The 27,946-nt window shown below is 39.3% G+C and overlaps 2 protein-coding genes across 12 annotated transcripts in view; both read right to left on the minus strand.

Annotated features, from left to right (window-relative positions):
* Nucleotides 1–4,916, minus strand: part of LOC136844923 (uncharacterized) — a 647,158-nt gene extending 642,242 nt beyond the window's left edge. For both annotated transcript variants that reach the window (XM_067114273.1, XM_067114271.1), the window contains exon 1: nt 4,646–4,916. The gene's annotated coding sequence lies outside the window, so the exon portion shown is untranslated. The remainder of the gene's footprint in view (nt 1–4,645) is intronic.
* Nucleotides 4,917–7,577: 2,661 nt separating this feature from the next.
* LOC136844920 (ras GTPase-activating protein nGAP-like) overlaps nt 7,578–27,946 on the minus strand; it is an 850,124-nt gene continuing 829,755 nt past the window's right edge. For 7 of the 10 annotated variants that reach the window (XM_067114267.1, XM_067114266.1, XM_067114260.1 and 4 more), the window contains 12 exons: nt 27,355–27,458; nt 16,588–16,810; nt 16,122–16,180; nt 15,775–15,947; nt 15,288–15,453; nt 14,946–15,134; nt 14,364–14,526; nt 13,867–14,009; nt 11,482–13,584; nt 11,009–11,319; nt 10,717–10,866; nt 7,578–9,338 (listed from right to left, as the gene is read on the minus strand). In XM_067114267.1, coding sequence (XP_066970368.1) covers nt 9,248–9,338; nt 10,717–10,866; nt 11,009–11,319; nt 11,482–13,584; nt 13,867–14,009; nt 14,364–14,526; nt 14,946–15,134; nt 15,288–15,453; nt 15,775–15,947; nt 16,122–16,180; nt 16,588–16,810; nt 27,355–27,458 — 3,875 coding nt within the window. In that variant the 3' untranslated portion in view covers nt 7,578–9,247. Of the gene's footprint in view, nt 9,339–10,668; nt 10,867–11,008; nt 11,320–11,481; nt 13,585–13,866; nt 14,010–14,363; nt 14,527–14,945; nt 15,135–15,287; nt 15,454–15,774; nt 15,948–16,121; nt 16,181–16,587; nt 16,811–27,354; nt 27,459–27,946 lie in introns of all 10 variants that reach the window. The other 3 variants (XM_067114264.1, XM_067114262.1, XM_067114265.1) reach the window with 2 other exon arrangements.

Raw genomic sequence — 27,946 nt, forward strand, 5'->3', positions numbered from 1 at the left:
TGGGCTTCTATGGAGGACAAAGAACTACTGGTTAAAAGCAAGGAGAGAAAACTATTGGTGACTACACTGAATGAGAGAGCTTAAAAAAATGACAACCCTCCCTGATTACTTTTACTAGCTTGGGTCCTGTTTCAAATTATCAAAAACTCCAAACAGCTTGTGGACGAGATCCTTGGAAAGAGAATTGCAAGATCCAGTTTTTATAAAGATAAAGATATGCCTTACCCATAAAGAACCCACGAGGAACTACAAAAGGGCTTCCATGAGGAACTGTGCAAGGGCTTCCACAAGGAAGTCATCTATGAAAAAGAATTAGGCAGATGACCAGAAACAGGCATAGCAGGCCTCTTTGTAGCTGGCTTCCAGGATTGCTTAAATAAATCACAGCACTCTAAAAGAACAACAGACTAAGGTGGCGATCAGTACTCCTTTAAAATCTTATACTCTTCTGGCACCAGAAAACTCCTAAACCTGGCTCCAGGAGTAAACAAACTTGCTAGATGAAAGCACTGGAAAAATTTCAATAATGCAGAAAAATCTTTACCAAATTCTCCTCCCTTGCACTGAACCAAATAACTATCAAGAAATCAGTATCAAGAAATTATTTATGGAGTACAACCAGTCAAAAGCTTCTGCATTGAATGGAATAATTTTTAAGCACTGGCAAGGCACCAAAAGTCTATACTATAATGTGGCTCTGGGTGGCAGCATGTAAAGGCGGTTACACACTTGTTGCAATTCCATGTATCGTATCATCGTTGCCTAGCAGTGTGGACAGGAAAACGTTGCACCGTTGCATGTCAAAATATGATACAAACATATGCAACGGGCTCAATCCGCCATTTATCAGTTTTTTGTCATCACATCAAAGGAATGATACCACAGAACGATTAAACAACATGTGGATACGCAACAAGTGGATACAATAAAACCTGTTGCACTGTATCGCATCACTGGGTGATATGCTATGATGATACAATACGTGGAAATGCAACAAGTGTGTACACAGCTTAAGTAGTACCAGTAATTCTGGCATTCTGGAAAAGATTCCCTATGTTCAAGAAAGCAAGAAAACTTTACAAAATTGTTCCAACCAAAAGGGAAAACACCCTAAATCACAGACTTCGTGGGTACCAATGTATCTGAGGATGAAAGACCTTGAAAACTACCGTCAATGAGCCGCCGCCTCAAAAAAAGAACTCCCCTTCATCACATTCCTTGTCCACCCAGCCAGAATAAAACGTATAAGGTGACAAAAGCTGAATCCTCAAATAAAAGTCGTTGATGACATGGGAATTAGTGCCAAAAAGTGCATCATCTTGTGAGTGTACGCTAGAAAATGTCAAAAGATGGCTGAGAAACCAAAAATATAACCAAGTAATGTTAAGTGAAAGAGGTCAATCTCTTTTGCATACAAACTGAAGTATTGTACCAAGTGATGGTCGAGAAAATTCCAGCATAATACCACTAAACATAGAAAGAGCACTCTGGTTGCACAACACTTACCATGACCATCTCACCAACTGAACATTATCAAATGAATACAAATTACTTGTTAATAAGGCTCCTAGAACAGCACTAGTTAACACAAGAGGCACTTACTAATGTTGCCAAAACTTTAAGAGAAATAGAAACGAAGACAAAAACCGCACGCACAAAGCACAATCCTTGTTACAGGCTTCACATCTACCTTGAAGCAGCAGGCCACCTTTATTCACCTATATAGTTAAGCAAAACAATGTTTGTGCCAAAAATAACTTTCGCACTGAAATATTGTACTAACTTTCCTTAAGGTTGAACAAAAATTAAAGTTATTTTAGGATGACAAAATGTGCCAGGTTATGGATACAGCACCACTGGTTTGGTTATGCTGAGTAAGTTTGGGTTATCCCCAACCAGGATAACCTATTTCCCACTATGGGACCTCCAAAACTGTACGTTTTAGTTAAAGTCATAATACTTAGGGGAAGGGGTAGAACAATGAACCAACTACTGTACTGAATATTTCTAGACATTTTAACAGTTCTGCTAAGGCTTTGCATTTTTTCCTTCTCTACTACTACAAATTTCGTACGGTATTTCCTTCAGAATTACCCAACATTTTTTTTTCGAAGCAAGTCAGCTCTACCCTCCTCAGTCTGACATTCAGAAGTCCTAAACATTGAAGCAATACCAAAAATTATGTTACATCCCCATAATATTTCAGGATATTTTACTTTACATGAAATAGCACAACTGGATATTAGAGTTATACAGTGATCTAAAGTCTTATCATGCTTAGTAGAAAAGCTCAAGTTCAATCTATTGCCAATTTATTGTTACCAAGATATTTGCCTACAAATGTTCCCTACTGAGATTTTTTACATACAAGTTCTTGTTATGCTAACACTGTCAGAAGAGTAGAGCTCCTGATCAGATTTTGTTTGTCCAATTACAGAAAGTCATGAAGAATATACACATCTAGAGCAACCTTTATTTTTTTCCACCAAGAATTGTGGATATTTGGGAAATGTTGAGACCTGATCTGTTGCTCTTTCACCAATTGAGTGGGATTTCAAAATCTGGCACTACTTGAAAACACCCACTTCATTTTGTAGTTAAGGCTCCTTTCAAGCAGTTGTGCTCTTCCTGTTTATTGGATTACCACACTTGGCTGTATTGCAAAATTTCATGCTCATCACACTTGTAAGTACAGTACTTTTGGGAATGGTGTGTTACCCAACTCTTTAGTTTCCCTAGTGCAATTTTTGGTCATTCTAAGCCGGCTGTACGCGGTGAGCTAGACTATGGCAATTGACATTTTCCTATGTTATTTTACTTGCTTTACAAGAATTTAAAGTAATATTTTGTCGGGCGGCTGTAACTAAACTGTCACTGACCTTTGAAGACTACGCGACTTCAATTGCCTAACGCGGGGTAGGTCTAAGCCGGCATTCCGCGGCAAGCGCCCCCCCCCCTCCATAGCTAATATGGCAAAATCATAATCAGTAAACATCCCTAAAAACACCAACATAACGTACCCTAGAGGTGTTTGCTGGTTACAGTTTTGCCATATTAGCTATGGGGGGGGCTTGCCCAATATGCCGGCTTAGACCTACCCTGCGTTAGGTAATTCAAGTCGTGCAGTCTTCAAAGGTCAATTACAGTTTAATTGCAACCAACGACAAAATATTACTTTAAATTCTTGTAAAGCAAGTAAATAACATGGAAAAAATGCCAATTGCCACAGTCTAACTTTGAAGGACAGCCGGCAAGAATTACCTCAATTTTTTCGTAACTAACAAGGAAAAACAGCAATTATGGCATTGCATTTGTGATTTTAAAGGTAACTCCTTGGAAGGTTAAAACCTTCCACCCTGGAAATTAATTTTATTACTTAATCACTGGTCAAGTAAGTGCCGAGTCGATTAAACAGTGATAGACTGACATTCCTTACAAAAACAATGTTGATTAGAGTTTTTTGTCAGATGTGACCAATTACACTTCTTGCAATCAAGAATCTATTGGTGGCCCTGGTGTTGCAGCAGAGACTGAAGAGTCCTTTTGGCAAAAGGAAATTCAACAAGGGAAGGTTGCCAAGTGATATTCAGGTGTTAAGGAGGATTAAAAGGGAGTCCATAAAATGTTTGTTGTGGCTCTAGTACAGCCATTGGATTTTAAACATGGAGCCAAACTAGATCTTTTGAGAAGTGTTAAGGCTGAGAACTATTATCAGTAGTTAATGCTTAGGCTACAAGTGTCAGTTCTTAAGTTATGACCATCACACTACCAGTCCTTGAAATGCTGTGGATATCTCTAACCACAACACTTCAAGGGCAAAATGCAGAATGTCTACAGGGAACCTGAAAAAAAAAAAAGGATTAAACGGCCAAGTAACAAACCTGACCAGTTAGACCCAATAGCCTTAGTTAGGTTAGTTGAGGGTTCTGGGGAGGTAAAGGACATGGCCCCTAGGTTCAGGCTAATACACACCCAGTGTCCTAGTTTCAGTTGAAGAATGAAAGGGGTAGCAACAAGCCTAGGGGCTGGAGTTACATCGAAACGAACTTTTAAGTAATGCCTATAGCCTAGTGCATCACTTGAGGTGCGTTAATGGCACTAACCCCTTGGGAGAAAAAAAAAAAATATCTCGGTCGGCCACTGGCGGCAACCATACTTTGTCGACTTGAGTAATGGGCCTAGCCTAGTCTGAAACACGACTTGCCTACCGGAATTTGTCACAGATACCTGTTACGAATAAAATATTCAAGAATGTTACCCAAGACTCCATCACACTCTCTTTAAGAGTCCTGTACTTGTAACTGCATAACCCTTGCATGCTGACAGAGTTGATTACACAAAGTTGCAATGGCTACCACACCAACTTTTCTCCTTGCAAAACATATGCCTGATTTTATTATCAAGTTTCTTTAAGCTGGCAGCAAAGACTAGACTGGGCTGGGCTAGGTTGCTAGGCTTTGGCAAAACCTGAACAATAAAGGATAAAACTGACCACGCTAGTCGGAAACTTACACCTGGGTAACTGAATTACACCACAATGACAATAAAAGCCTGAGTTAGGCTCTCCTGGAATACCGTAGTCTACGCCTACCAATTTTGCACAATCGGCCTCTGGTGCCTTTTAATAGAAAAAGAATAACCTTACCTTTTCCCTCGGGTAACAGGCAATGATGTTACGGTACCATTAACTCGGATTCAGATGCAGGATTAATTTCAGCTTCATCCTCAACGTATCTCAAGTGGCCATTACGTGGCTTTACTTCCAAAACTGTTAAAACACGATGTAAAAAAGCGAACACTGTAATGAGAAACTCAACCGGAGTACGGATTACTACACGCGGCCTCAATAATAACACTAACACGTCAAAAATCTTCAACAGGGACCGGTAGTCACTAACAAGGACCGTAAGGTAATATTGTGGAGCTCAGCACCTGATCAAGGACTTCGAAGTTTGGGTGGTCTACGCGCATGCGTGAAAGTTACGTTTTTCTTGTTTTTACCCGAGACCCAGTTGTTAACTACCTTGAAAATACCACTACTGTTGTTTGCAATAGTTTTCATATTCATCGCATAAAATCACTAGATAAAAAATATTCCCGATCATCTAACCATACAATCGCCACATTACAGGAGGCTAAGATTAATTACCTAGAAATAAGTGCTGAATGGACTTTTTCATCGGCTAATCCAGAAATTAATTCCAGTTGAAAAACTTCGCTGCTTTCATTTTCAAAGGCTGTAATTGATCTCAATACTGCATTCAGTGACAAGGTTTCTCTCCCTGAAGACCAACTTGACTAATAAGCATGGCTGTAAAGAGTGATCGCAATGAGAAATAGTAAATTCAGTAAGTTCAAAGTACTGAACATGAATGACTGAAAAAATTATGAGAAAAGTAAAAACACCTATTCTGAAAATGACCCGTTTCCCATAGGAGATATAAAAGAGACAAAAACTTTGATCAGTTGGGGGAGCTATATTTTGAAATTGTCAGCTTGAGTCTAGAACAGACATCTTTCCCAGATAGTGAAAAGCTTGCTTGAATAAAGCCGGCCTATTAAGAAAAAGGTGATAAAGAAAATCTAAGCTTCTATAGACCAATATCGAACCTATCGTACTTAACGGAAGTTCACAAACAAACTTAGAAACACTTGAAACAACTCAACATTATACCTGATGATCAGTCAGCATACAGAAAAAAAAACACTCAACAGAGACTACATTGTGTGCAATTATAAATGATATGGTAGAAATTATAGCAAATGGAAAATATGGCATCCTGGTTTATGCTTGACGAAAGTGCAGCATTTAACACAGTTGACCACAATCTACTGCTTGAAGACCTGAGAGCAGTAGACATAGAAGATGACGTACACAAATGGTACAAGAGCTACTTAGAAAATAGGAAGGTTACACTGGTTATATCAAATGTGAAATCAGAAAAGAAATGCCTAACAAAAGGAGTGCCCCAAGGCAGCGTTCTGGGTCCACTGCTGTTTGGCAGTTACACAACTGAATTATCTAGAATCCTAAATAAGCACAAGTATACTTTTTTAGTTTTACCAGACCACTGAGCTGATTAACAGCTCTCCTAGGAGTTGGGCCGAAGGATTAGACTTATTTTAGTGGCTAAGAACCAATTGGTTACCAGCAACGGGACCTACAGCTTATTGTGGAATCAGAACACATTATAGCGAGAATTGAATTTCTATCACCAGAAATAAATTCCTCTAACTCTTCATCAGCCGGCCGCGGGAATTGAACTCCGGCCCATCGAGGGACAGTCTGAAGCTCAACCGACTCGGCCAACAAAGGGCTAGGTTAAGTATAAACTGTATGCTGAATATATGATACTCAGTTCTATTTTCCTGACGGCGGTAAAGACAAAATTAGTAAAATTGGTGCAATAATGAAAGATATAAAAAAATGGATGTCGGCGAAGAAATTGAAACTTAATGAAGACAAAACTGAGTGTATGCTATTTGGATCTAACGGTGCACTACGAAAATATGAACACTTCAAAAGAACTATTGGTTCGTCAACAATAAATATTGTAGCAGCAGTGATGAACTTAGGAGTATTTATTGATAATAAATTGTTGATGAAGAACCATACATTGCATATTACAAAGCACTGTAACTATCATATTAGAAATGTTGCATTTATTAGAAAATACCTGAACGAAGATACTCTGAAAACAGCAATTTGCAACCAAATACTTTCGAGGCTTGACTACTGCAACGGTATATACTACGGTCTCCCTAACTACCTACTAAGAAAATTGCAAGGAGTACAAAATAGAGCCGCCAGGTTAATAAAAAAAGGACTACGTTCTCGTGATAAAATAACCCCAGCACTAATTGAGCTACATTGGCTCCCAGTAAAGGCTAGAAAATACTACTTACAGTCTTTAAAGCACTAAAATACGATGAACCAACATATCTGAGAAACTGCTTAAGCTTCTTTAGATCCGAAATGAATACTGTAATCAGACATGAAAGTGAAGCACTTAGGCTATTTGAACCTAGAACAAATTGTAAGTTAGGCGAGAGAGCATTTGCACACTGCGCAACAAGACTAGACAACAAAATGCCAACTGAAGTGAAGAGCAAACAAGAAGAATGAGTTTAAAAAGGAACTAAAGACTCTCCTATTCTGCAGGAGCTACGATACCGCCGAGAAAACACTGAAAGACAATTATGAAATAGAAGAGCACTATTTTGAAAACGTACATGGGCCCGCCAGAGGGAATTATCCCTGTGGAGGGCTGTACATAAAACTAAAGTGAAGCAAAGTGAAGTGCTAAGAATAAGGACCGGGGATTTTCGATAATATGTCTAGCGACCAAAGCACTGTTTCGAACCTATGAAAAGAATGTGTGGCCCTTATAGGGTCAAAAGTCTTTCTTAATTCTTACTTCAGCAGAGCAACACTTGCATAAAGCTTTGCAATAACTAAACCAAACATTACCATCCTAAATCAGAGCAATGTATAAAGTTTTTATAAGCTTCTGCCATAGAATATTTACATATTTGAGTAGTGTAATAAAATTGGAAACATGAAATGAAACACACGCTAACAGCACATATACTTTATTTTTCACACCTTTATTTACATGGGTAACCTATTCATGTCTAAAGGGAACAAATTAAAGGTGCAAGAATGATGATAATAAACAGGTACCAGATAATAAAGTTCATAATTTTAAAAAATTTACATTATATACATCTAGAGTTTCCGCGACTCAATTTATATGAAATAAATATTCTTTGAAACACATACAATACATCTTCAATATACAAGAAAGGAAGCTAATAAACTTTTCGGAATGGGCTAATCCATAAACTCATGGTAGGAGAGAGACAGCACCTCACATAATTATTATGTATTGTGTGCCATCCACAACCATGCTAAATACTCTAAAAGATGTTGTAATAATATCTATATACATTTAAAGCCCAGTGTGACATAGTTGAAATTGAAGCAATAAAAACTATATCTATTTTTCAACACAATTAAATCTTTGGTTAGAAATGCCTCTTTTGACGAGGCAAAATTATACTCATAAAGGTACGTAACAAAAGAGTAACACGATGGGTAAGTGCTAACTTTGTTGCGCCAACCGAAACGTCGTGGTCTGCCTTGCAAGATACTTGTGCGAAAGGAGGAAGGGGGGAAGTGAGTGCAAGACAGCAGATACATAATCACATGGAACAGTAATCACTTATTGATCAAATGAAATGTACGAAACGGTTAAATACGTAAACAATGAGTAGCTATTGTTTTATAAGGTAATTTCACATTTTATTTTCCCATTATCATGACACCTGAGGCAACCCACTTGAGAGACCGTTCTCCGTGATTTGCATTATTTTCAAGTATTTCCAAGTAAATACCTAGAGTAAGGCAGCATTGGCTAACATTTGGTAACTTGAACGTGGACAAAAAAAAAATTAAATAAAAAATATACGCTCATAAACACCTCATTATATAATCTCAAATCTTGAGAACACATAAATACTAACATTAACTTTGTATTGATTTTTGTGATTTTTACACTGACAGTGAAAATTATAAAACATATATGAAATGCACATGGCTGCCCCAGAAATTCAGATAAGCTCTGAATACATGAAGCACCAATGAATAACAATTTCTTTTTTATGACCCAAATTACCTAGACGATAAAAGCCACTTCATATATGTATGTATAGATATATATATGTTGCAGGAATTGAATTTGACCTTTATGAATATCAAACATGAAGCCAAAAAGAGCCTGAACAGGGCAACAAAGACAGAACCTTCTCTTGACAAAAGAAACGACTTCACTATACGAACACTTCTCTCCATCTTATGTAACTTTATTTTCATGCCTATTACAAGCTAAGAAACTAGATGATACACAGGGATGGGATAAAACAGAAACTAGGAGGTACACACAGCATTCACGGTTTAGGCAGCATGTGATATGGGTAGAGAAGGGAAAACGATAATATATGACTTTCGTCATGAATATTTATCATCATCAAATATCAGCTTATCACTGATATATAAAATGTAATATAGAACAAGCATACCAGTTTTTAACCACTTTTTGAAATACAGTACTGTGGAAAATATTGGCATATGCTCAAAAAGAAAAGTCTTTGATATGAAAAAATATTTGTTATTCACAATTATTAAAGTCCTTAAATAAAGCTTATTTTTAACCACACTGTGGTACAATATTTGGTAGTCAGGCAATCAACAGGAGCTGCTCTTGTAGTCACTGGTGTCCGACAGCTGGCTGGTTTCCTGAGGGACGTGCTTTTTGTCACAAGGTTGGCCCAGCTTCCTGAAAGGTCATATGAATACATGGTTACAAACAAAAACAAAAAAACTTGAAACAACATCATAAACACTGAGGTTCTATGATATTTCCAACATTTTCCCACAACTGCATTAGCAAAACTATTTTAGCTCCAGTATATTCAGTGCAGTTTCTAATTTGTGCCACAATACAGACTATGTATGCTAAAATCCTACTGTGCTTTAAAAAACATCTTTTTCTACTGAAAAACATGTTGAACATTAATGTAGCTATCTATTTTATCACAAAAACAATGTTAATGCACAACATCCTTCCCTGCAATGATCAACTGTGAACTTCCTTTCTATGTCCTTTCATTATGTGCATTTATAATATTGATGCAATAATGTACTCAAGATTTATATCTGTGACGTGATGCTTTTTACTGTAGTGGAACCGTACAAAAACAAACTATGAAAACTAAACAAAAGAGAAACCCAATAAAAGACTACAAAACAAAATGCCACTGTATGTCAAGAAAGAAAAAACCAAATAATGTAGTTATAGTGAAAACTCTAACCCAGTTTGGGCACAACCTCATGTTGAGATTAGGTGGGGCAAAATCCCTTGCAACTTAGGGAATCATAGCAGTGTTCGTGAGAAAACCTGAGAGGTTACAGCTAATGTGAATGGTGTGAAACTTCAAGACTGCATGCAATGAAAAACAAAGCTAAGGAAAAACAAAGTTAAAAGAAACCCAACAATACATAGTCTACAAGAAAATAAGCCATCTTTCAATAGCAATCAAATCTGCAATAACATGAAAGTAGGTTAGTGTGAAAATATGAAGTTTTACTTTTTGTATAAAATGCATCACATATTCCTGAAGAATCCACACACTCTTCCAGCCATCAGCAGCTCCTTGATCACATGGTGATTTATGTACATGACAAAAACAGCGAACATGAACACTGACAGTTTTCAAACACCACAATTGTGCTTCAAAAGCATTTTTAAGCTAAGCAACTGCATTTTCAATAAGTGCTGCACTACCTCCTTTCCAAACAGTCTCAATATTTGCCAGAAATCACTTAATGATCTTGGTACCATCAACATGAACTTTCTGCACTATTAATACATATGAGACAACATTTAAACAATCAATTTGAATCTATTAACAAGTTTCAGAGAACAGTGAAAGGACTATATTATTTTAATCTTTAGTGCTATTATTATAACAATAATAATCTGCCAAAACATTTTCTCTTGATGTAACTCTTTATACTCTATGTAAAAACAGAAAACTGCTGAAGAATGAGTGTGTTTAAAGAAATTTGGTTAGCCATGCCCCAAAGCAACAATCAGCAATGCCTACGGGTGAGTAATGAAGTCTTCACAACTCTTGCGATGGGGGACGACTTACAGCTCCCTGATCTGCTCCAAAGCCAAAAGCAGCTGCGTGTTGGTACGATCCAGCGCATTAATTCTGTCTTCTTGTGCTTGAATTACTGCATCCTTCTCTGTCATGAGCTCTGACATCTTCATTTGTTCTTTTCTGAATTGCTCTTGCAGTCTACCAAAAGACAGATGTAGGAATTGAAAATACTTGCAAGTAGGAAATCAAAATTATAAAAGTGAAAATTTTATAAAATATTATTTCTTCTTTCAAGCATTTCACAAAGAAAGATAATAAAACACAATGGTACAGTACTCACTTTTGAATCAGGTCTCTCATGTGTGCACTTTGAACCTCTGTATCCATAGCGTGCTGAGGTAGATGGTACTGATTATCTTGGTGGTTGTGCCGACTATGTTGGAAACGTGAAGCTGGTTGTACTGGAGGACTACTGCTTAGGCGGTTACTGGAGTGGTGATGATGGAGGGCTTCGGGTATGTTAGACTGGGCAACATCAGTAGGGGAAAGTTCTGGACCACCAGGACGAACTGGCATATGTTCGTCAGCAGAGACCAATTTGTGATGCATTTCTTCCATAGCCGTTCTCAAAGCTAAGATTTCTTGCTCATACTGAAATAAAAAGATGAAATGTTATCCACGTTTTTAAAGCACAAACAATACAAAACTGAGCTTCACAATCAAACATAATTAAAGTTAATATGGGGAAATTCCACACTGCTTATAATGTAATTTTATTCACTGGACTAACAACTAACAACAATCAAGACTAACCTCGTCAAGAGTTTTTGTTTCAGATACACGATGGTTTACTCGAGGAGGCCGCACACGCGATGGAGGAGGCTGTTGTTCATCACTTGAGGAGTCACTATCATACTGGTACCTCTGTCTTCGTCCACTACCAACTTCTGCTGACTGGCGACGAGATGCTTTTGTTCGACGACACTGAGCACCTCCAAGGAGGTCCGAGGTAGAGTGGTGGTGGTCAGGAGCACTGCTAGCAACCATTTGTGTTTGGCTTCTGCCAGGTGGTAAACATCTTGGATTGGTGCGGGGTGCACCTGACTTAAATGCTCTGTGCTCAAGTGGAGGAGTACACACCAATGATGTACTATCTTCGCTGGATGAAGAATGGGCTCGCTGTGGTCTACTAGAAGGCATACCAGGGGTCATAGGAGGAACTGACTGAAGGTCTTCAACGCTGTGAGCAGAGCTGAGTGACGAACTAACGGGACTTTGCTGTTGTTGAGAACCTTGATGGAGATGGTGGTGGTGATGGTGATGATGATAAGCTAAACGAGGACCTCGGTGAGGTACAGGCCGAGGGGAACTTGTGGCATCTAAATTGTACATAGGATTGTTAAAGGCAAGAGGTGCTGAGTGTTGAGGTGGTGTCAAATGAGGGGAAATATGCATTCCCCCACTGTTATTGCTGCTGTTGCTGTTGTTCACAGCTGCATTATTATTGGCAGCATCATGATGAGTTATTGATGGGTCTACTGGACTTGATGACTGGCTATAGGCAAAACTCTGATATCCTGATGATGCAACATTTGATAACTGCGATATAGAGGTCTGTGAACCCTTCATATTTGCTTCAGTTTCTCCCGTAGAATTTCTGTCATTCTCTTCGTGACTTATGTCTAGTGACTCCTCTGGGTTCCCATTGGACACCATGTGCCCATTTTGGTGTGGCTGACTATGACCATTCACTTGTGAATGACCATTGAACACCTGTCGATTATTGTACCATCCAGCATGATTATGGAAGTGATGATGATGACCATGGCCATGATTGTGAACAGGTGAAGATGGATTTTGGGCAGCCTCTGCAGGTAAATGACTATAACTACAGCTGTGGCCAAGGGGGTTTAGTTCTTTTGGTTTGCAGTCAGGCTCTAAGGCAGAATACAAGACATAGTCATCAGCAGTATTAAGATCTACTGCTGGTTTCCTGGCAGAACCCATGAGATAAGTATTTCTGGGTAAAGTGGAAGGACGGGGAGTGGAGGGAGTCTCTGGAGGTGGCTGAAGATTTTGACTTGGAGCTGGAGCAGAGGGACGATAGTCATCACTTACTGTTGGATCGTTATACCTGAAAATATTCCTTTGTAAAGACTGATAGCCTAGTCTGTCTTCAACCATGGCAGCATCTGGGCTGAAGGGAGGGCCGGCTGAAGTTGGGGTTTCAACTGGGGTGTGAGATGATGACAACCGCTGCACAATGTTAATGTTTGGCTGTGTTTGTGCAACACTAACCTCATCAAGCAGAATACGCAACTTTTCTAAATGCCTTTGCTGGGAAGTGTTAACGTTCATTTTAGTTGAAGAAGAGGACAGCTTCCGTAATGCTTCTGAGAGGAAGGTGTGAAGCAATGAAAGCTCTTTCCCAACATCAATATCTTTGTCATATTCCAAGACTCTGTGGTCGTGGGTTGCAGGACTAGAAATTTGCTTCAAGAAAGTCTTCATTTGTGCTTGTTCCATTTCAATGAATTCATTCATGAATTCCATGAAGTTTTCCTTGCCCTGGAACTTTGTAAAGTTGGCAAGTGTTTGAAGTGTTTTGGCAATAAGGGTTAGGTTCCTGGATGCTCGTTCATCAGGGTACTCCTGTGTAATGTTAAACAAAGATGGGGATAGGATGGCAGGACACAAGAATCTCAAGAAAATTGAGGCAGAAATTAAATTGTCACTCAATGATGCCTTTCCAATACTAGCCAGACGTTCTCGGTACAAGCAGAAGCATTCCCTAAGTTCCAAGGGAAAGTATGGGTGGGAATTTAGGACTCTTGACCATGTCATCCGTACTATAGACAAAAGGTTTTCTTGCTGTTTCTGGAGGGATGAGATCTGCGGCACTTTCATTGGATCAACCTAAAAATAAAATTATTACATTATTTTACTATTTTCAATCGAATAAGTTACAACACTCCAGTAAAAAAATTTACATTACAATCCTTATTACCATCAGATGCTTAAATCAGAATTGATAATACTGTCCAAAAACTTACAATATACCCAGCTAAGAAGTCTTATTCAGTCTTTCAGAAGAATTAATATATATTTGTCAGAATTTTAACCAATCGACCATTTTAGCAAAAAATTTAAAGACAATAAAACTAACAAATCACATTACCATTCTATAACAGTACTTACTTCACAATCAAGGCCAGCCTCAACGACTTTGTTGACAACTTGTCTAAGAGTATCTAGCAAATACTTATCACCAACTAACTTCATGAAAGCTTCCATAGCCTTTGTAGCCAACGAATTACCACGGAACAACAAATGAGAGTCATCTGAAATAAAATGAAAATATATAGGTAAAAAAGGAAATTACCTACAGATAGGGATACATATTAGTTTGACATGTATTCAGTACAGCAATCCTGATTCCTGTGGCTTAAAGCAACATGTTACCTAAGTTTTCTTTTATCAAATACATGGCCTCACCTAAATTAGCAACAATACCTTCAAAAAGGCTATTCTGTACCATCTTGTGACATCTTAGCAGTATAACGTTATTAATTTCTCCTAACCCAGATGGAATTTACAATACTTATACTATCCACTTCTGAAACTTTCCATTCAAAAATCTCTTTTAACAACCCAGGTAATCATATTGGATCTTCAATACACCCAGGGGAACTAACCTATTCTCTCAATCTCCATCATGACAAGGTCTGCTAGGAAGTTACGTGCTAAACCTTCTCTCTGCATTACATGGACCAGTGCTGTGGCAATGTCTTCTTTGGCCTTGACACTAATGACAGGTTCCAGAACTTCGCAGATGACAGCATAGTTATTCTTCATATACTGTAAAGGAAAAAATTAATGAATGAAAATAAGCACTTATGTAACTTGAAAGACATACCAACTTGACATCTTAACTACGAGCACCTTATGTAAAGCTAAATTAACAGATGCTGAAGTGCTACAAATTACAGATTACCACACAGCCATAACCTTAAAAACAATCATGAGAAAAGTCATATTAATCAAAGTGACTGAACATATAAAAGATCATTATCCTATAGTTCAGATGGCATCAACTAACATATCAACCCTTTGTACGTAACGAAGTGAACACTGTTAATGAAAAAATACTGAATATACAAAGAGCATTAATGTTCTAATTGCCATCACCAATCATATTACCCACTTGCAACTACTGGACAGTTAAAGACAAAGTAAATGCTGTAGAGAAAATGATGCCTTTGATAAGTTCTAATTACCTGTAAGAAATCACAATACAATTCCATGGGAAGAATGTCAATACTCTGGAACTTGCACTTGATCCTCAGAGCTGCCTGCTCTTTGGTATTAGCTCTGTCCTGTTGGACCTGGTACCATTTCTCTATGTGGGATCGACTTGTTACATTCGATACAGGGATGTTGACCTGACCCACAAGGAAGCTCTTTTCCTGAAATAATATTTAAATAAGTCGGCAATCTTCAAGTAGGGCCACTGGTTCCAAAAAATCAGTATCCATTAAATAGCACAATATTTAATAATCTGAAAATATACTATAAAACATCTTATCAAAGCCTAATATGATCAAAAAAGGAATATCTACCTTCTTTCTTTTCTTTTCTCCTTCTCTGTATAGGGCAACTGTGATATTCTCTACAGAAGGCAAGTTGTGGAACTCAAACTGCTCTCCCCAGAAACACATCTCACATTTTTGTTTACTAGAAGTGCGGGCATACAAGGAGTTGTCAAGCAGTAGCTCACAAAAATACCTGTAAGAAGAGGTTTGAGGTTAACAGTGCCTAACAAAATATTTACAAAACTGTACTTTGAACCAAAGTTTTGCAATCAATATTCAGACACAATATTTTCAAAAACTATTTTCATCCTTCTACAAAAATGTATAGTTATATTGCGTCAAATAACAGAAAAGGTTTAACGTCCTATAAACATAAAATCCTGTTTTATATATGAAACTGATACACAAGGTATACATTAACATCCTGCATATTAAGGCTATGCATCTATTACATCACAGAACTTAATTACGTAATCCTGAATTGTTGCATCACCGGAAAGAGACAACGCCTTACTTTTTCTTATTAGCGACTCCTTTGGCTTCTAAAATGAAAATCTTGAGAGAATTTTCCGTTCTCCTCATGTTGTCATAGTTGGGATTGACGGCTTTACGAAGAGAGTCCACCCAGCGATCTCTCTCGTCAGCTGTTCGACAGCTGAAATACCGTGTGCCGGTGGGGGAGGTTACCTGAGGAAGAGGGTCACCAATTAATACAAGGGGTCGGTTTAGGCGACAGTTCTATATTATACTTCTATGTCAAGTTAATGCATTAAAATGCAAAACTGACTTCGGTATTTTGGATTTAAATATATTTTCTTAAGAGCATCTACTCAAGTTTTTCAGCTGAAGAAGATGGCTTACCTGGAAACAATGCTCCTGACCAAGAATACTGGCATGAAGAGGTTTGATTGTGACCTCACCTGTGAATAGATTTACAAGCTTGTTTCAGTTTCTCCATTCAAGTGCATGCATAGTATGTATCATCAAGTGGCATCATATATAACAACGTGTATCTCTCTCTCTCTCTCTCTCTCTCTCTCTCTCTCTCTCTCTCTCTCTCTCATGAACACACACACACACAGTTTTTGTTTGTCTTTTAATAACTAATTTGCAGGTCGTTTCAACAAGGTATTAATATATGAAAATAATACTGTACAAGTTTAAATGAATTATCAAGACACTAATTACAAACTTTATATATTTTAGCACGAATTTTGACCTAAATACTATTACGCTCTCACTCTCACACACAAATAGACAGTACTGTATTAACAAATGAAAAATAAACAGTGTCATTCAATGTTCAATGGGGTTACTTATTACTTACCAGCAGCCAGATCGAGTGTATTCATCATGTTGTGACTAGACAAAAGGCTCTCGTGCGATCGAGAGGACCGGAGGCGGGCGGTGGCGGATCCCAAACTCAGAGGGTCGCTCTCCAAGAGGCCCCCAACGCCGCCCTTTCCGCCGCGTCTTGTGCGTTCCAACTTGGTGACAGACTTCGTCCTCTTCAGCGGGTTGCTCTTGAACGAACGCTTGCTGAAGAAATTCTGTTCGGGGGAGAAAGCAGAATTAAGGAGGATGTTCTATAAAACCTAGCTTCCTTTGTATACTACAAAGAGAGAGCGAGAAGGAGAGGTCTCTTGCATTATTCGCCTTTACTTCCTCTTCCTTCGTGACCTTGTGTAAGCACAAAAATCACAGAGCAAAAACTGAGACTTTCAGACACACGTTAACCTGTTACACCCACAGAGTTCGCCCAGACAATGAAACAACTGTCAAATTTAAGATTCAGGCACAGCTATTGACGCATATGTTTTCTTACGCTTTTACAGTAACTCGCAACATACATACAAGTCTAGAGTATGTTTTCCACCGGTTTAATAAGTCTTTTAAGCTGTTTATTCTCTCGTGGAATGTAGGATGCTATTTCCTTACACTGCGTTTCCACAATTACTCAACCTATCACTTAACTAATGGTAAGGTTGTCATCACTTCTTTTTCTATTTCCCCGAGTACATTTCACACTGCATGGAACTCCAGAATTTCCAATACCGCTGCATAATTTAGAAGAAACAATGTAATCACTCCGTAAGATCATTAACACTATTGTACATTTGATTTATGTTTAAAGATTAAATTCCTTAACTACAAAGTAATGTTTGTACCATATATCATTTATATAAATATGCGTGCACACAATTATAGACGTCTCACATTAAAATATTCATGAAGCAAGTAATGTAAAAACAAATAACGAATTGTACACTGAACCCGAATTTTCAACACGATCAAATTCAATTTTGGTGATCACAAAACCGAACCAAAAGCGAAAAAAACAAACTGTTTCAAGAGCAACCAAGAACTCACAGAGAGAGCTGCAAACTTAAGGACGGACACATTCGTCACCACCTGGGCGAATATGAGCAAGTACATAGCGCGCGAGCGGTTTCCTTCGAGCTAATGACGTTGGCTGTCCCACGGGGCATCAACAGCCGCAGGATGTTGAGGTTTTGTCATTTACGTGAAACCGTTCTTATGATCGTTCTTCGAGTACTTAAGGTGTTCTTAATAAAACATGTCATGGTTAACCACTGCTCGCCTCTAAGTTACAAGTATGACAAATCTAAAAATTTTTAATCAGTGATTCATGCTGTGACGTCACTTTCCAATACATAAATACAGGGAACGTTTAGTTTATAAAGGACATTTACTAAAATGGATTTGAGCAATGACAAGTTCTACGGCCAACATTAGCAATGTCCTAATAACACTGACACACACACACACACACACACACACACACACACACACATATATATATATATATATATATATATATATATATATATATATATATATATATATATATATATATATATACACACACACAAAATGTTAGAAACTTCAGAAATGCTACTCTTAAGTGCCAATGAATAAACAAAATGGAATAAAATGGCGCAATTCGGATAAACCAAGGAATGTCGTCACTCTTATGCCTATGTCGGTTAAAGCGAAAGTTTATCCTTAATATAAGAATCTCATCCATGCCAAGTCTTTTAACTGCAACAAAATGTGGAGATCGTGGATGAGACTAGTGCAAGTTAATCGATGGTTATTTAAGAGGTTCTAATCGACCTTCATAATTCCTAAGTGAAAACCCTGTTGTATATTTACCAGAGTTCTATGAAAGCAAAGGAATATCACACAAAACAAAGTTACCACGGGAAAACCATGTATTTCGGCTGAATCCCTGAGCTGGGTTCTTGAAATCAAACGTTCGGCGGAAACATTTTTTTGAATGCTAGCCGTCGGAAGTGACCTAAAAAATATTTATTTACACCTTTCCTTTCCCAATTCGCCCCACGCCCTTACTCCATTTTGACTCCGTAATTTCCACCTTAAATTGGCAAAGGGGGAGGAGGGGGAAGGGGACGTGTGACCCACGACCCATAGACAGACATATGGACTAGCCTTCATACATCATATTCTCAGTAACGGAAAAGATGGCGGGTGCGGCATACGCCTTCCCTGATACACTGCACGACGCTCACCAGAGCTACTTTTTTTTTACACGAAAATGGAGGAGGAACAGATAGCTCGTGCCCGCCTGTAGCCCTGGCCTGGGGCGATACCGGACGTGGGCGGGAGATTAAACCCTTAGACGACAGAAGGTGGTAGAGGATGCAATGATCATTATACCGTTGATGATTATATGTAGATGAGAGTGATTTTGGGGGGAACGGTGGTTGTTGTTATAACTGGAGCAGCGGGTGAAAGAAGGAGGGAAGCCTGGAGCTACGATCTCAAGTTTCCTTAGAAACTCCTGCTTTTTGCAAGCATGCTGCAAGAAGATCGGCGCCCAGATGGCCAAGACTGGTGATCAGAACGCCCCTACACAGACCGACATCTTACTTGATGAAACTAAAATAAGCTAAAATAAAATAAAAGCTCAGTTAAAATATTTAATACTACATTTATTAAACAAGCTTTAGAAGCTCAGCTCATAATTCAAAGACTATTAATAATAAGCAGAAATCTGCTGTTCAGCGGTAAACGAAGACCAGGTTCACATCATTTCCAACCCCAGCACAACATCCTGTCTCGGGCCAGAGTCGCCCTTCCATAACCCTCCACCAACCCTGCAAAATCCCGGCGTAACGCTTTGTACTGTTATTAGCACGTGCGTCACTCCAGGCATTGTATAAAAATGTGCATCCTGCCAAGCCGATTCCTACTTCGCTTTGTGGAGGCGATTCGTGGCCGGATCCGGATACGATTAAACAAAAGGGATACGTACGTGCGGGTCCTTAGCCCCAATGGCTAAACTTCCGGCGATTTTCCTTCGTGAAAGAAAATCCTTTACATATGAACTGCCGATCTTCGTGGTATTTTTCGCCCATTTTTCAACTAAATATTCTATCAACTGATATTTAACATTACCCAAGACTACCTTCATAGACAAAGATGATTAAAAGTAAATAAAAAAAATACAAGCATCTTTCTTTAGCAAAAAGCATATTCTGAATCTTAAAGAAGTACTTCTTATACACCTCCAATCGCCCTTCGCCCCTAATTTCTCTCTCTCTCTCTCTCTCATGACTGGTTCTTTTCATTTCAGTACAGCCTCAATTCAGCATCTACCTCTCTAACGAGCTCGTCTTGTGCTACACACGTCCCCCCCAACCCGGGTTGCACGTCCCTCCCCCAACACCCGGCAACCCTTCATCACTCCTCTAATGAAGACGAACACGCCCGACACGTTGCAGATACACGTCTCCGGCCATAAACATCACATTCATGAGAGAGAGAGAGAGAGAGAGAGAGAGAGAGAGAGAGAGAGAGAGAGAGAGAGAGAGAGAGAGAGAGAGAATTTCAAGCTTCCCAGAGAGACTCGTGTAGTAAGTGTGAATGACGAAAAGTAGTGATACAATAAGCACAGACCTACTCGACAAATTTTGAATGCCGAAGAGAATGACATACAAAGGCGACTGGGAGCTGATAAGCAGAACTCTTGAGGGAAATGGAAGATGTAGGCGAACACAAGGGCACCGTGACAAGCAAATAATGGGCACAGGAAGAGGATATGGGACGTTAGAACAAAAACGAAAGTGCTGGTATAACCTTGCACTGAGGAAACGCCTTCGAGGGAAGAAAGTATATAGCTTTTGTCTTTTATATAAAACAAGTTTCTTCGGCGCAATCGAGTTTTCTGTACAGCCACCACGTGGCGTACAATTAAAGCCGCCGAAAACAGATCTGTCTTTCGGTGGTCTAGGCATAGTGCTGTAAGAGCTGCGGCCCAAGAAACTTTAACCACTGCCCGGTGGTGGCCTATCCTATATCGTTGCAAGAAGTACGAGTATGGCTAAATTTAACCTTAAATAAAAAAAAAAAAACTTCTGGGGCTAGAGGGCTGCAATTTGGTACGTTTGATGACTGGAGGGTGGGTGATCAACATACCAATCTGCAGTCCTCTAGCCTCAGTTTTTAAGATCTGAGGGCGGAGAGAAAAAGTGCGGAGGGAAAAAGTGCGGACAGAATAAAGTGCGGAAAGAAAAAAGTGCGGACAGAATAAAGCGCGGACGGACGGACAAAGCCGGCACAATAGTTTTCCTATTACAGAAAGCCATAAGGGAATAAGTGTGCAAGTAGGATGACCGCTGAATGACATCTAAACAAAATCCTCCATTTCGAGAACGAGAACAAAGACAACGATAAGGACCAAAAAGGAATTGTGGTCTTACGAACAACAGCAGCAGCAGCAGCAACAACAACAAAATGAGAAACAACAGACAGCACCGACGTTGAAAACACCCAGCACGGTCACCCAACCTATTTTCACGATAATCAATTTCTGCGGGAGGTTAAAAGGTTCACAGAGCAAGAAGACCTGTCGCGTCTGTTTAATATCCAGTCAGCCAGATTAGGGACGCCCGTCATCCTCAGACGACTTATAAGGCGCGCAAAAGGGTGATTGATTGATCTGTTTCAAGAGTAAACAGGCGACGCAATAAAGGTGGGACCAAAGGTAATCCTTCAGACGAAAGGTCAAAACACTAATAAATGTCATTCTCAGTCATAAAAGTTACTCCACCGAAAATAGATCTAGCTTTCGGTGGTCTCTGTATAATGCTGTATGAGTCGCGGCCCGTGAAACTTCAACCATGGCCCAGTGGTGGCCTATCCTACATCGCTGCCAGAAGCACTATTATGGCTAACTTTAATTTTAAATAAAATAAAAACTACAAAGGCTAGAGGGATGCAATTTGGTATGTTTGATGAGTGGAGGATGGATGATGATCAACATACCAATTTGCAGCCCTCTAGCCTCAGTAGTTTTTAAGCTCTGAGGGCGGAGAGAAAAAGTGCGGACTGAATAAAGTGCGTACGGTCAGACAAGCCGACACAATAGTTTTCTTTTACGGAAACTAAAAGGGTTAACTAATGGAATTAAAAGTCGTTTCTCTACTAGTAGCAAGGGGCATGTCAAACATTAATGGTCTCAACAGGATACATAACAATTAAGGAGTTCACAATATAGGAATAAAATGAACGACCACAAAAGCAACGACAATAAAAAAAAATGAACATGAAAAATTAACAACTTCCAGCGTGTACTCAAGATAATGACGCAACTTTCAACTTCCACTCGAATGAATGCATTCTAGAAAAAGGGTGCAATACAGGAAAAACCAAAATCCGGAAACGTTAAGTCATTGGAATAGCGGTGGTTCTTCTGATGAAAGATGAAAATTCCCGCCGAGGCTTAGGAAAAAAAAAGCCGTGTGAATCGGGCAAAACCGCCAACGATGTGTTAGAACACTAAACGTTACCTTGGCTGGGATTACAGAACTGCACACACCCACTCCCGCTCGTTCCATAACAAGACAATCGATTTGTGTCTTCAATCAAGTCTTATCGATTACCCAGGTGAACATCTTCAGAGGTCCTCCCGTTTCTGAAAGACGTCTTGGCATATGCCTTGGCACAGTACTGATCATCCACGGATGTCATTTCTTTCTCTCTCTATTTACCTGTGACCCGAGAGAGAGAGAGAGAGAGAGAGAGAGAGAGAGAGAGAGAGAGAGAGAGAGAGAGAGAGAGAGAGAGAGAGATTTTCCAAGCTTCCCGCCTTGCTATTATTGGGACCGAAATCATACAATAACAAGGGTTTCTTTTATGCATCCAGAGGACAATGCCTTTTTTTTTCACCGGACCCCAATTTAAGGCCGGTTTGAATGCAACACCCCCAACCCCACCACCGGCCATCCCAAATAGGCCAACCGAACACAAACGTCGGCCGCTTGCGCGTGATTGTTACAATGGCCAAAGGACGAAGCGCAGGGTAGAAAAGGTGTGTGTGTGTGTGTGTGTGTGTGTGTGTGTGTGTGTGTGTGTAAGGAGGGGGTGGGTGGGGGTGAAAAAGGAAGGAAGGTCATAGGGAAGGTGGTTGTTATCACAAAAGAAACCACCGGAAATCTCATCATCAACCTTCTCTTGCTTATCCTTGTCCTGACACCATAACGTGAAGATATCAACCCGAAACTCCACCTTCCAGCCGTTTATTATGATTTTCTCTGCGCTAATCGCGTTTCTTTCAAATCCGCAACCGGATACTGGGTACAACTACAAGATGGCTATAGAACAGCTGAGCTTAACAAGAAAGCGAACAAGATAAAAGTTTAAAATATATATTATACATTATATATATATATATATATATATATATATATATATATATATATATATATATATATATATATATATATATATATATATATATATTATATATATATATATATATATATATATATATATATATATATATATATATATATATATAAATCAACAGAAACTTTACAAAAACAAAATTGTGTCATCACGAAAGAAAAGCGGAGCACCGTGCCTCCAGTGATCTCAGCTCATCAGTCATTAACCACCCGCCCCCACCCCAAAAAAAAAAAAACCTCACCCCAATTTTCACTACCTCGTTTGTACAACCTGCGCCCACCCCTCCTTTCGTCACCCTTCCCCCGTTTAGCCTGAAATCTCTGAAGGTGCGAACGTGAATTGAACTGAATTGTGCCTCGTGAGAGGCTAGTTTATTGGACACCCCGCTTCCATCCTGTGAGAGGCGTAGCAAAGATACATGTACAGGATGCCCAAAAGGGTCGAGTCACATAGTGGAACAACCCCTGTCGTAAGTACTGGGTTTTAACATTGAGGTAAGTACAGTTCGAGCTAAACCTATATATATAAATATACATAATTATTTACATTTATATATAAATTAAAAAGAAATAAAAAAAAGCATTGTTACCCTCTCCTAAAGGCGCGTACGTGAGACTTGTGTTTGCAACAAGAGACTGCGTGGTTTTTTTTCTTTAACTCGCCCGGAGGTATCAGGGGACGTCACGGCGTGAGATCACATCCTGTGAAAATTAACATCATCTCCAAAAACGGATTTCACCTTTTCTCGACGAGTCCGGGACACCAGAAGAGAGAGAGAGAGAGAGAGAGAGAGAGAGAGAGAGAGAGAGAGAGAGAGACTCTAATATGAAACTGAAGAAACTTGAAAATTAAAGTCAAGTAACATCAGGTGATTTAAAAACACACTGTTGTGAGAGAGAGAGAGAGAGAGAGAGAGAGAGAGAGATTTTGGCGAACTCTAGAAATACTTAAATTACAGTGGTCCACAGTAATTAAGGAATTCATCGAGAGAGAGAGAGAGAGAGAGAGAGAGAGAGAGAGAGAGAGAGAGAGAGAGAGACCATATACACTGCACTACCAAACCAATGGCGTTGCAATGGGGCCATAAGGACTACCCACACGTGTTATAACCGCCGTGTTACCACCTTTATAGCATCAAATGTCGATCGTCTGCAGGCAAATGAGCCGCGCCTGGAAGTCGTCAGGAAAGTGTGTTTGTGGGGGGGGGAGTGGAGGGGTGAGTGGAGGGGAGGATTAGGATGCCCTTGGTAAGGGCGATTGCAGGGATATGGTCCCAAGGGTTCGGGAAGGGATGTTCAATGTTAATACTGTTGAAACCGTTAAGAACTTGTGTTGTTTAATGTACGGCCGCCTAATGGGAGGTGCAGAAATGTCAACATAAGCATTAACCTAACTGAATGTCATTAGGGATAATCAGAAAGCATGTACCTAACGATTACATAATGATGTCAATATAAATTCAGCTTATATGCTACTAATATTACTACCAATGACAAAAACAACAAACCACTGGTTTCAGCTTTTTAGAGAGAGAGAGAGAGAGAGAGAGAGAGAGAGAGAGAGAGAGAGAGAGAGAGAGAGAGAGAGAGAGAGAGAGAGAGAGAGAGAAATTTTCACAGCCGTTGCACTGTCATGACCTCAGCGAAATATCAAGTTTGATCTTTAACCTCACGTTGTGACCTGAACAAAACGCACTCTCGGGTCTGCCTGCATGCTTTCAAAGTTCATTCTCTTATCAGGGCACAGGGCTACCTGCATCAAGCAATCACTAAACTTGAAGTTTCTTTTGTAAAACTAAGATTTCTTTGTGTTTAATACAACAGTCTCTCTCTCACACACACACACACACACACACACACACACACACACACACACACACACACATATATATATATATATATATATATATATATATATATATATATATATACACACACACACACACACACACACACATATATATATATATATATATATATATATATATATATATATATATATATATATATATATATATATATAGTTGAATAGGAAATGTAACCGTTGCAGTGACATTACTCCAGCATCCTCCAACACCAAAACTAGAATGCCAAACATACGGCCCATGATTAAGGAGAAACAGCACAGAGAAGAGACCAAACGACACACAAATCCAATTACCGATTTGCCAATGTGATAGAAGGCGCCCCCGTCGTCCCAACAGAGAGCTTCCTGGCTCCCGCCGTATATCTGAAGCATTTTCGAAGCTCGTCTGTCGTCCCACGAGACGGACAGCACTTCTGCTTCACTGGCGACTCGATTCATTTTCGACACTGTTCACAGCAGGCATTGCACGACTGAACTCATTTGTTTTACACTATATATTCAGTTACTCGAAACTATCCTGGTGTAACATTAACGCAGATGGAGTCACACAAGTGAATAAAACACTAAAAAAAAACAACAATTCATGAATGCCTCGGTATTTGGTCTAAACCTTATATACACCTCGTCGATAAATCATTGTTAAACTTCAATCGTACCATAGTAAGTTTAGATAGAACGACATCAACCTCACGGTGCTTTCCCCTACTTTCTAAATCACACTACTAGCGGACCGTCAACATCACTGGGACACTAGGACGCTCGTGACACAATCTCGCAAAGGGGGTTGGGCAACAAAAAGACAACTCGAGACGACACAGAGTTATAACTAGATTTCGGATACAAACAGGATGCCGTTCCACAGCGGATGGAGAGAGAGAGAGAGAAAAAAGGGGGGGAGGGTGTTGTTAACGATGACTCTGTCATCTCTTTTTACACAGAAAATTTAACGTGTCTTTCCAATTAATCACCCACACAATCAAGAGCGCGGATTTTTCCCAGTGTGATTTGAACACTGTAAGTTACTGGGTGAAGACACTGTGGAATTCGCTAACGATGAACCAATTCCAATTTTGTAAAATACTGTGATTTCGCTACACATCTCAAGAAAAACCTGTCCTTGGTCGAACGGCGCTTTAGCCCACACTGGTCGCTATAAATGTGCAACTTTTTGCCATGAAACCACACAAACAAATTACTCTATCTCTGACTTCCAAAGGCGGCAGACTGCGTCACTGTTGTCACAAGAGAACTTAGCATACTGTGCAGTTAATGAGTGGATTGAATAGGAAATGCTACATTCTCCACGTCAAAGCGATTCTCCGTAAGTCGTTAACGTAACCGACTCGCCCTTAAGAATGTCCTCCTGTTTACAAAGAATACGCTCTGCTATCTTTTATCATTTTTATCGTGATCATGCTTCCGTTAACGCACGTACACATGCACGCGTCAGCACACACAAAGAGAGTCAAATTTCTATATGCATGGAAATCTGAACTAATTTCACGAACATTATGTGAGTGAAATGAACGATACATGTCCCCTTACAAAACAGCTCATGTACCGTCAAGTCATAATGGCTTGATGTAAAAACACTCACTCCGAGTGACTTGTAGGAAATGTATCGATTAAAGAGTTGAAAGTAGATGTGGGAGGAGGTTGCACAATTCGATCCTTTGTTTTGTGAGCGAGCAGGCATCCGAGCAAGGTGCCTGTGTAAACACTGATGTACACATTCGTTTGTTAACACTTCCATGGGACCCATTACGTACGTAACGTTTCCCAGAAAAGATAACAAGTACGAGATTAAGAAAAACTTGCACATACTAGATATATAATAATTAACTCGATTCTGGATCTTCCACAAGTACAAAAACCTCGTCCTGACCACTTAATAAGTCTTGAGTGACATTACCCGGATCCTCATACCAACGATCTACTTGCACTCACTGTGATAGCACCCGGACGAACACCTGATCCATCTGTAACGTCAAAGGCACAGCTAATGACAATCTACCTGGCATGCCAATGAAGTGTTTCGTACCCACACTGGCTTCGTCGTCATATATAACGATCGAATTTCATCGGGATTCGAGTACTAATGACAAAAGAATCTTGCAATTTATAAAAATATTGTTGTTGTTGGTTCGTTATAATTCTACCAACTTTGGAATAATGACGTTAAAATCTTGCAATTTATGAACCCAGTACGATCGATTTTCATTAAAATGGTACCGCTTTCTAATACGGAATAATTGAGGTTAATGTGACCTTCGTTTTTCAAATGAAAACTTTTTATGGAAAATATGCATTGTCATTTACATATCTCCTTAAACACCTGCAATTATTAAACACAAACTTTTACCAAAATTAAAGCATATTGCAATAAAGTCTGCACCCTCATTATGTGACAAAATCCACACCATTTCCTAACTAATACACGAATGTGTATATTTGCATTGATAATGAGACAACTACTACAAATACATATACTCACCACTAGTCTGTTGGGCGTTGAATCGGTGGGACGCGCGCCCAGAATGGGCGTAGCGGGGGCGGACCCACGCCTGTCCGACCCACATGCCTTCTCGTAAGAAGTGTCTGCAAAAACAAAAGGAGGAAATTAGTGTTTATTTTCTTTAGCTACACACAGGAGGATGGAATCAAAACTACGAATAATAATAATTACAATAATAATAATTAGCATGGATATTAATTTCTTTTCCAAGGGGCTGCTCTAACTTCGAGTTTCAGATATATCAGTAATAATAATAATAATAATAATAATAATAATAATAATAATAATAATAATAATAGACAGATAGATAAAAAAGATAATTCACTCTAATATGTACACAGAATAAGAACATGAAACCAATCCCATAAACAGACCAACACAATCCTACGGTTAACGGTCACATTTTAAGAGTATTGCATGATAACAGGGTCTCTCTCTCTCTCTCTCTCTCTCTCTCTCTCTCTCTTGTATGATAACGGGGTTTCTCTCTCTCTCTTGCTGTCTTTTAAAAATAACTTTCTCGTCGACATGTATTCCTGAATGACTGTACTCTTGGTTTATGTATGTTCAC

This window comes from Macrobrachium rosenbergii, chromosome 13 (assembly GCF_040412425.1).
Source record: "Macrobrachium rosenbergii isolate ZJJX-2024 chromosome 13, ASM4041242v1, whole genome shotgun sequence".
Classification (NCBI taxonomy): Eukaryota; Metazoa; Arthropoda; class Malacostraca; order Decapoda; family Palaemonidae; genus Macrobrachium; species Macrobrachium rosenbergii.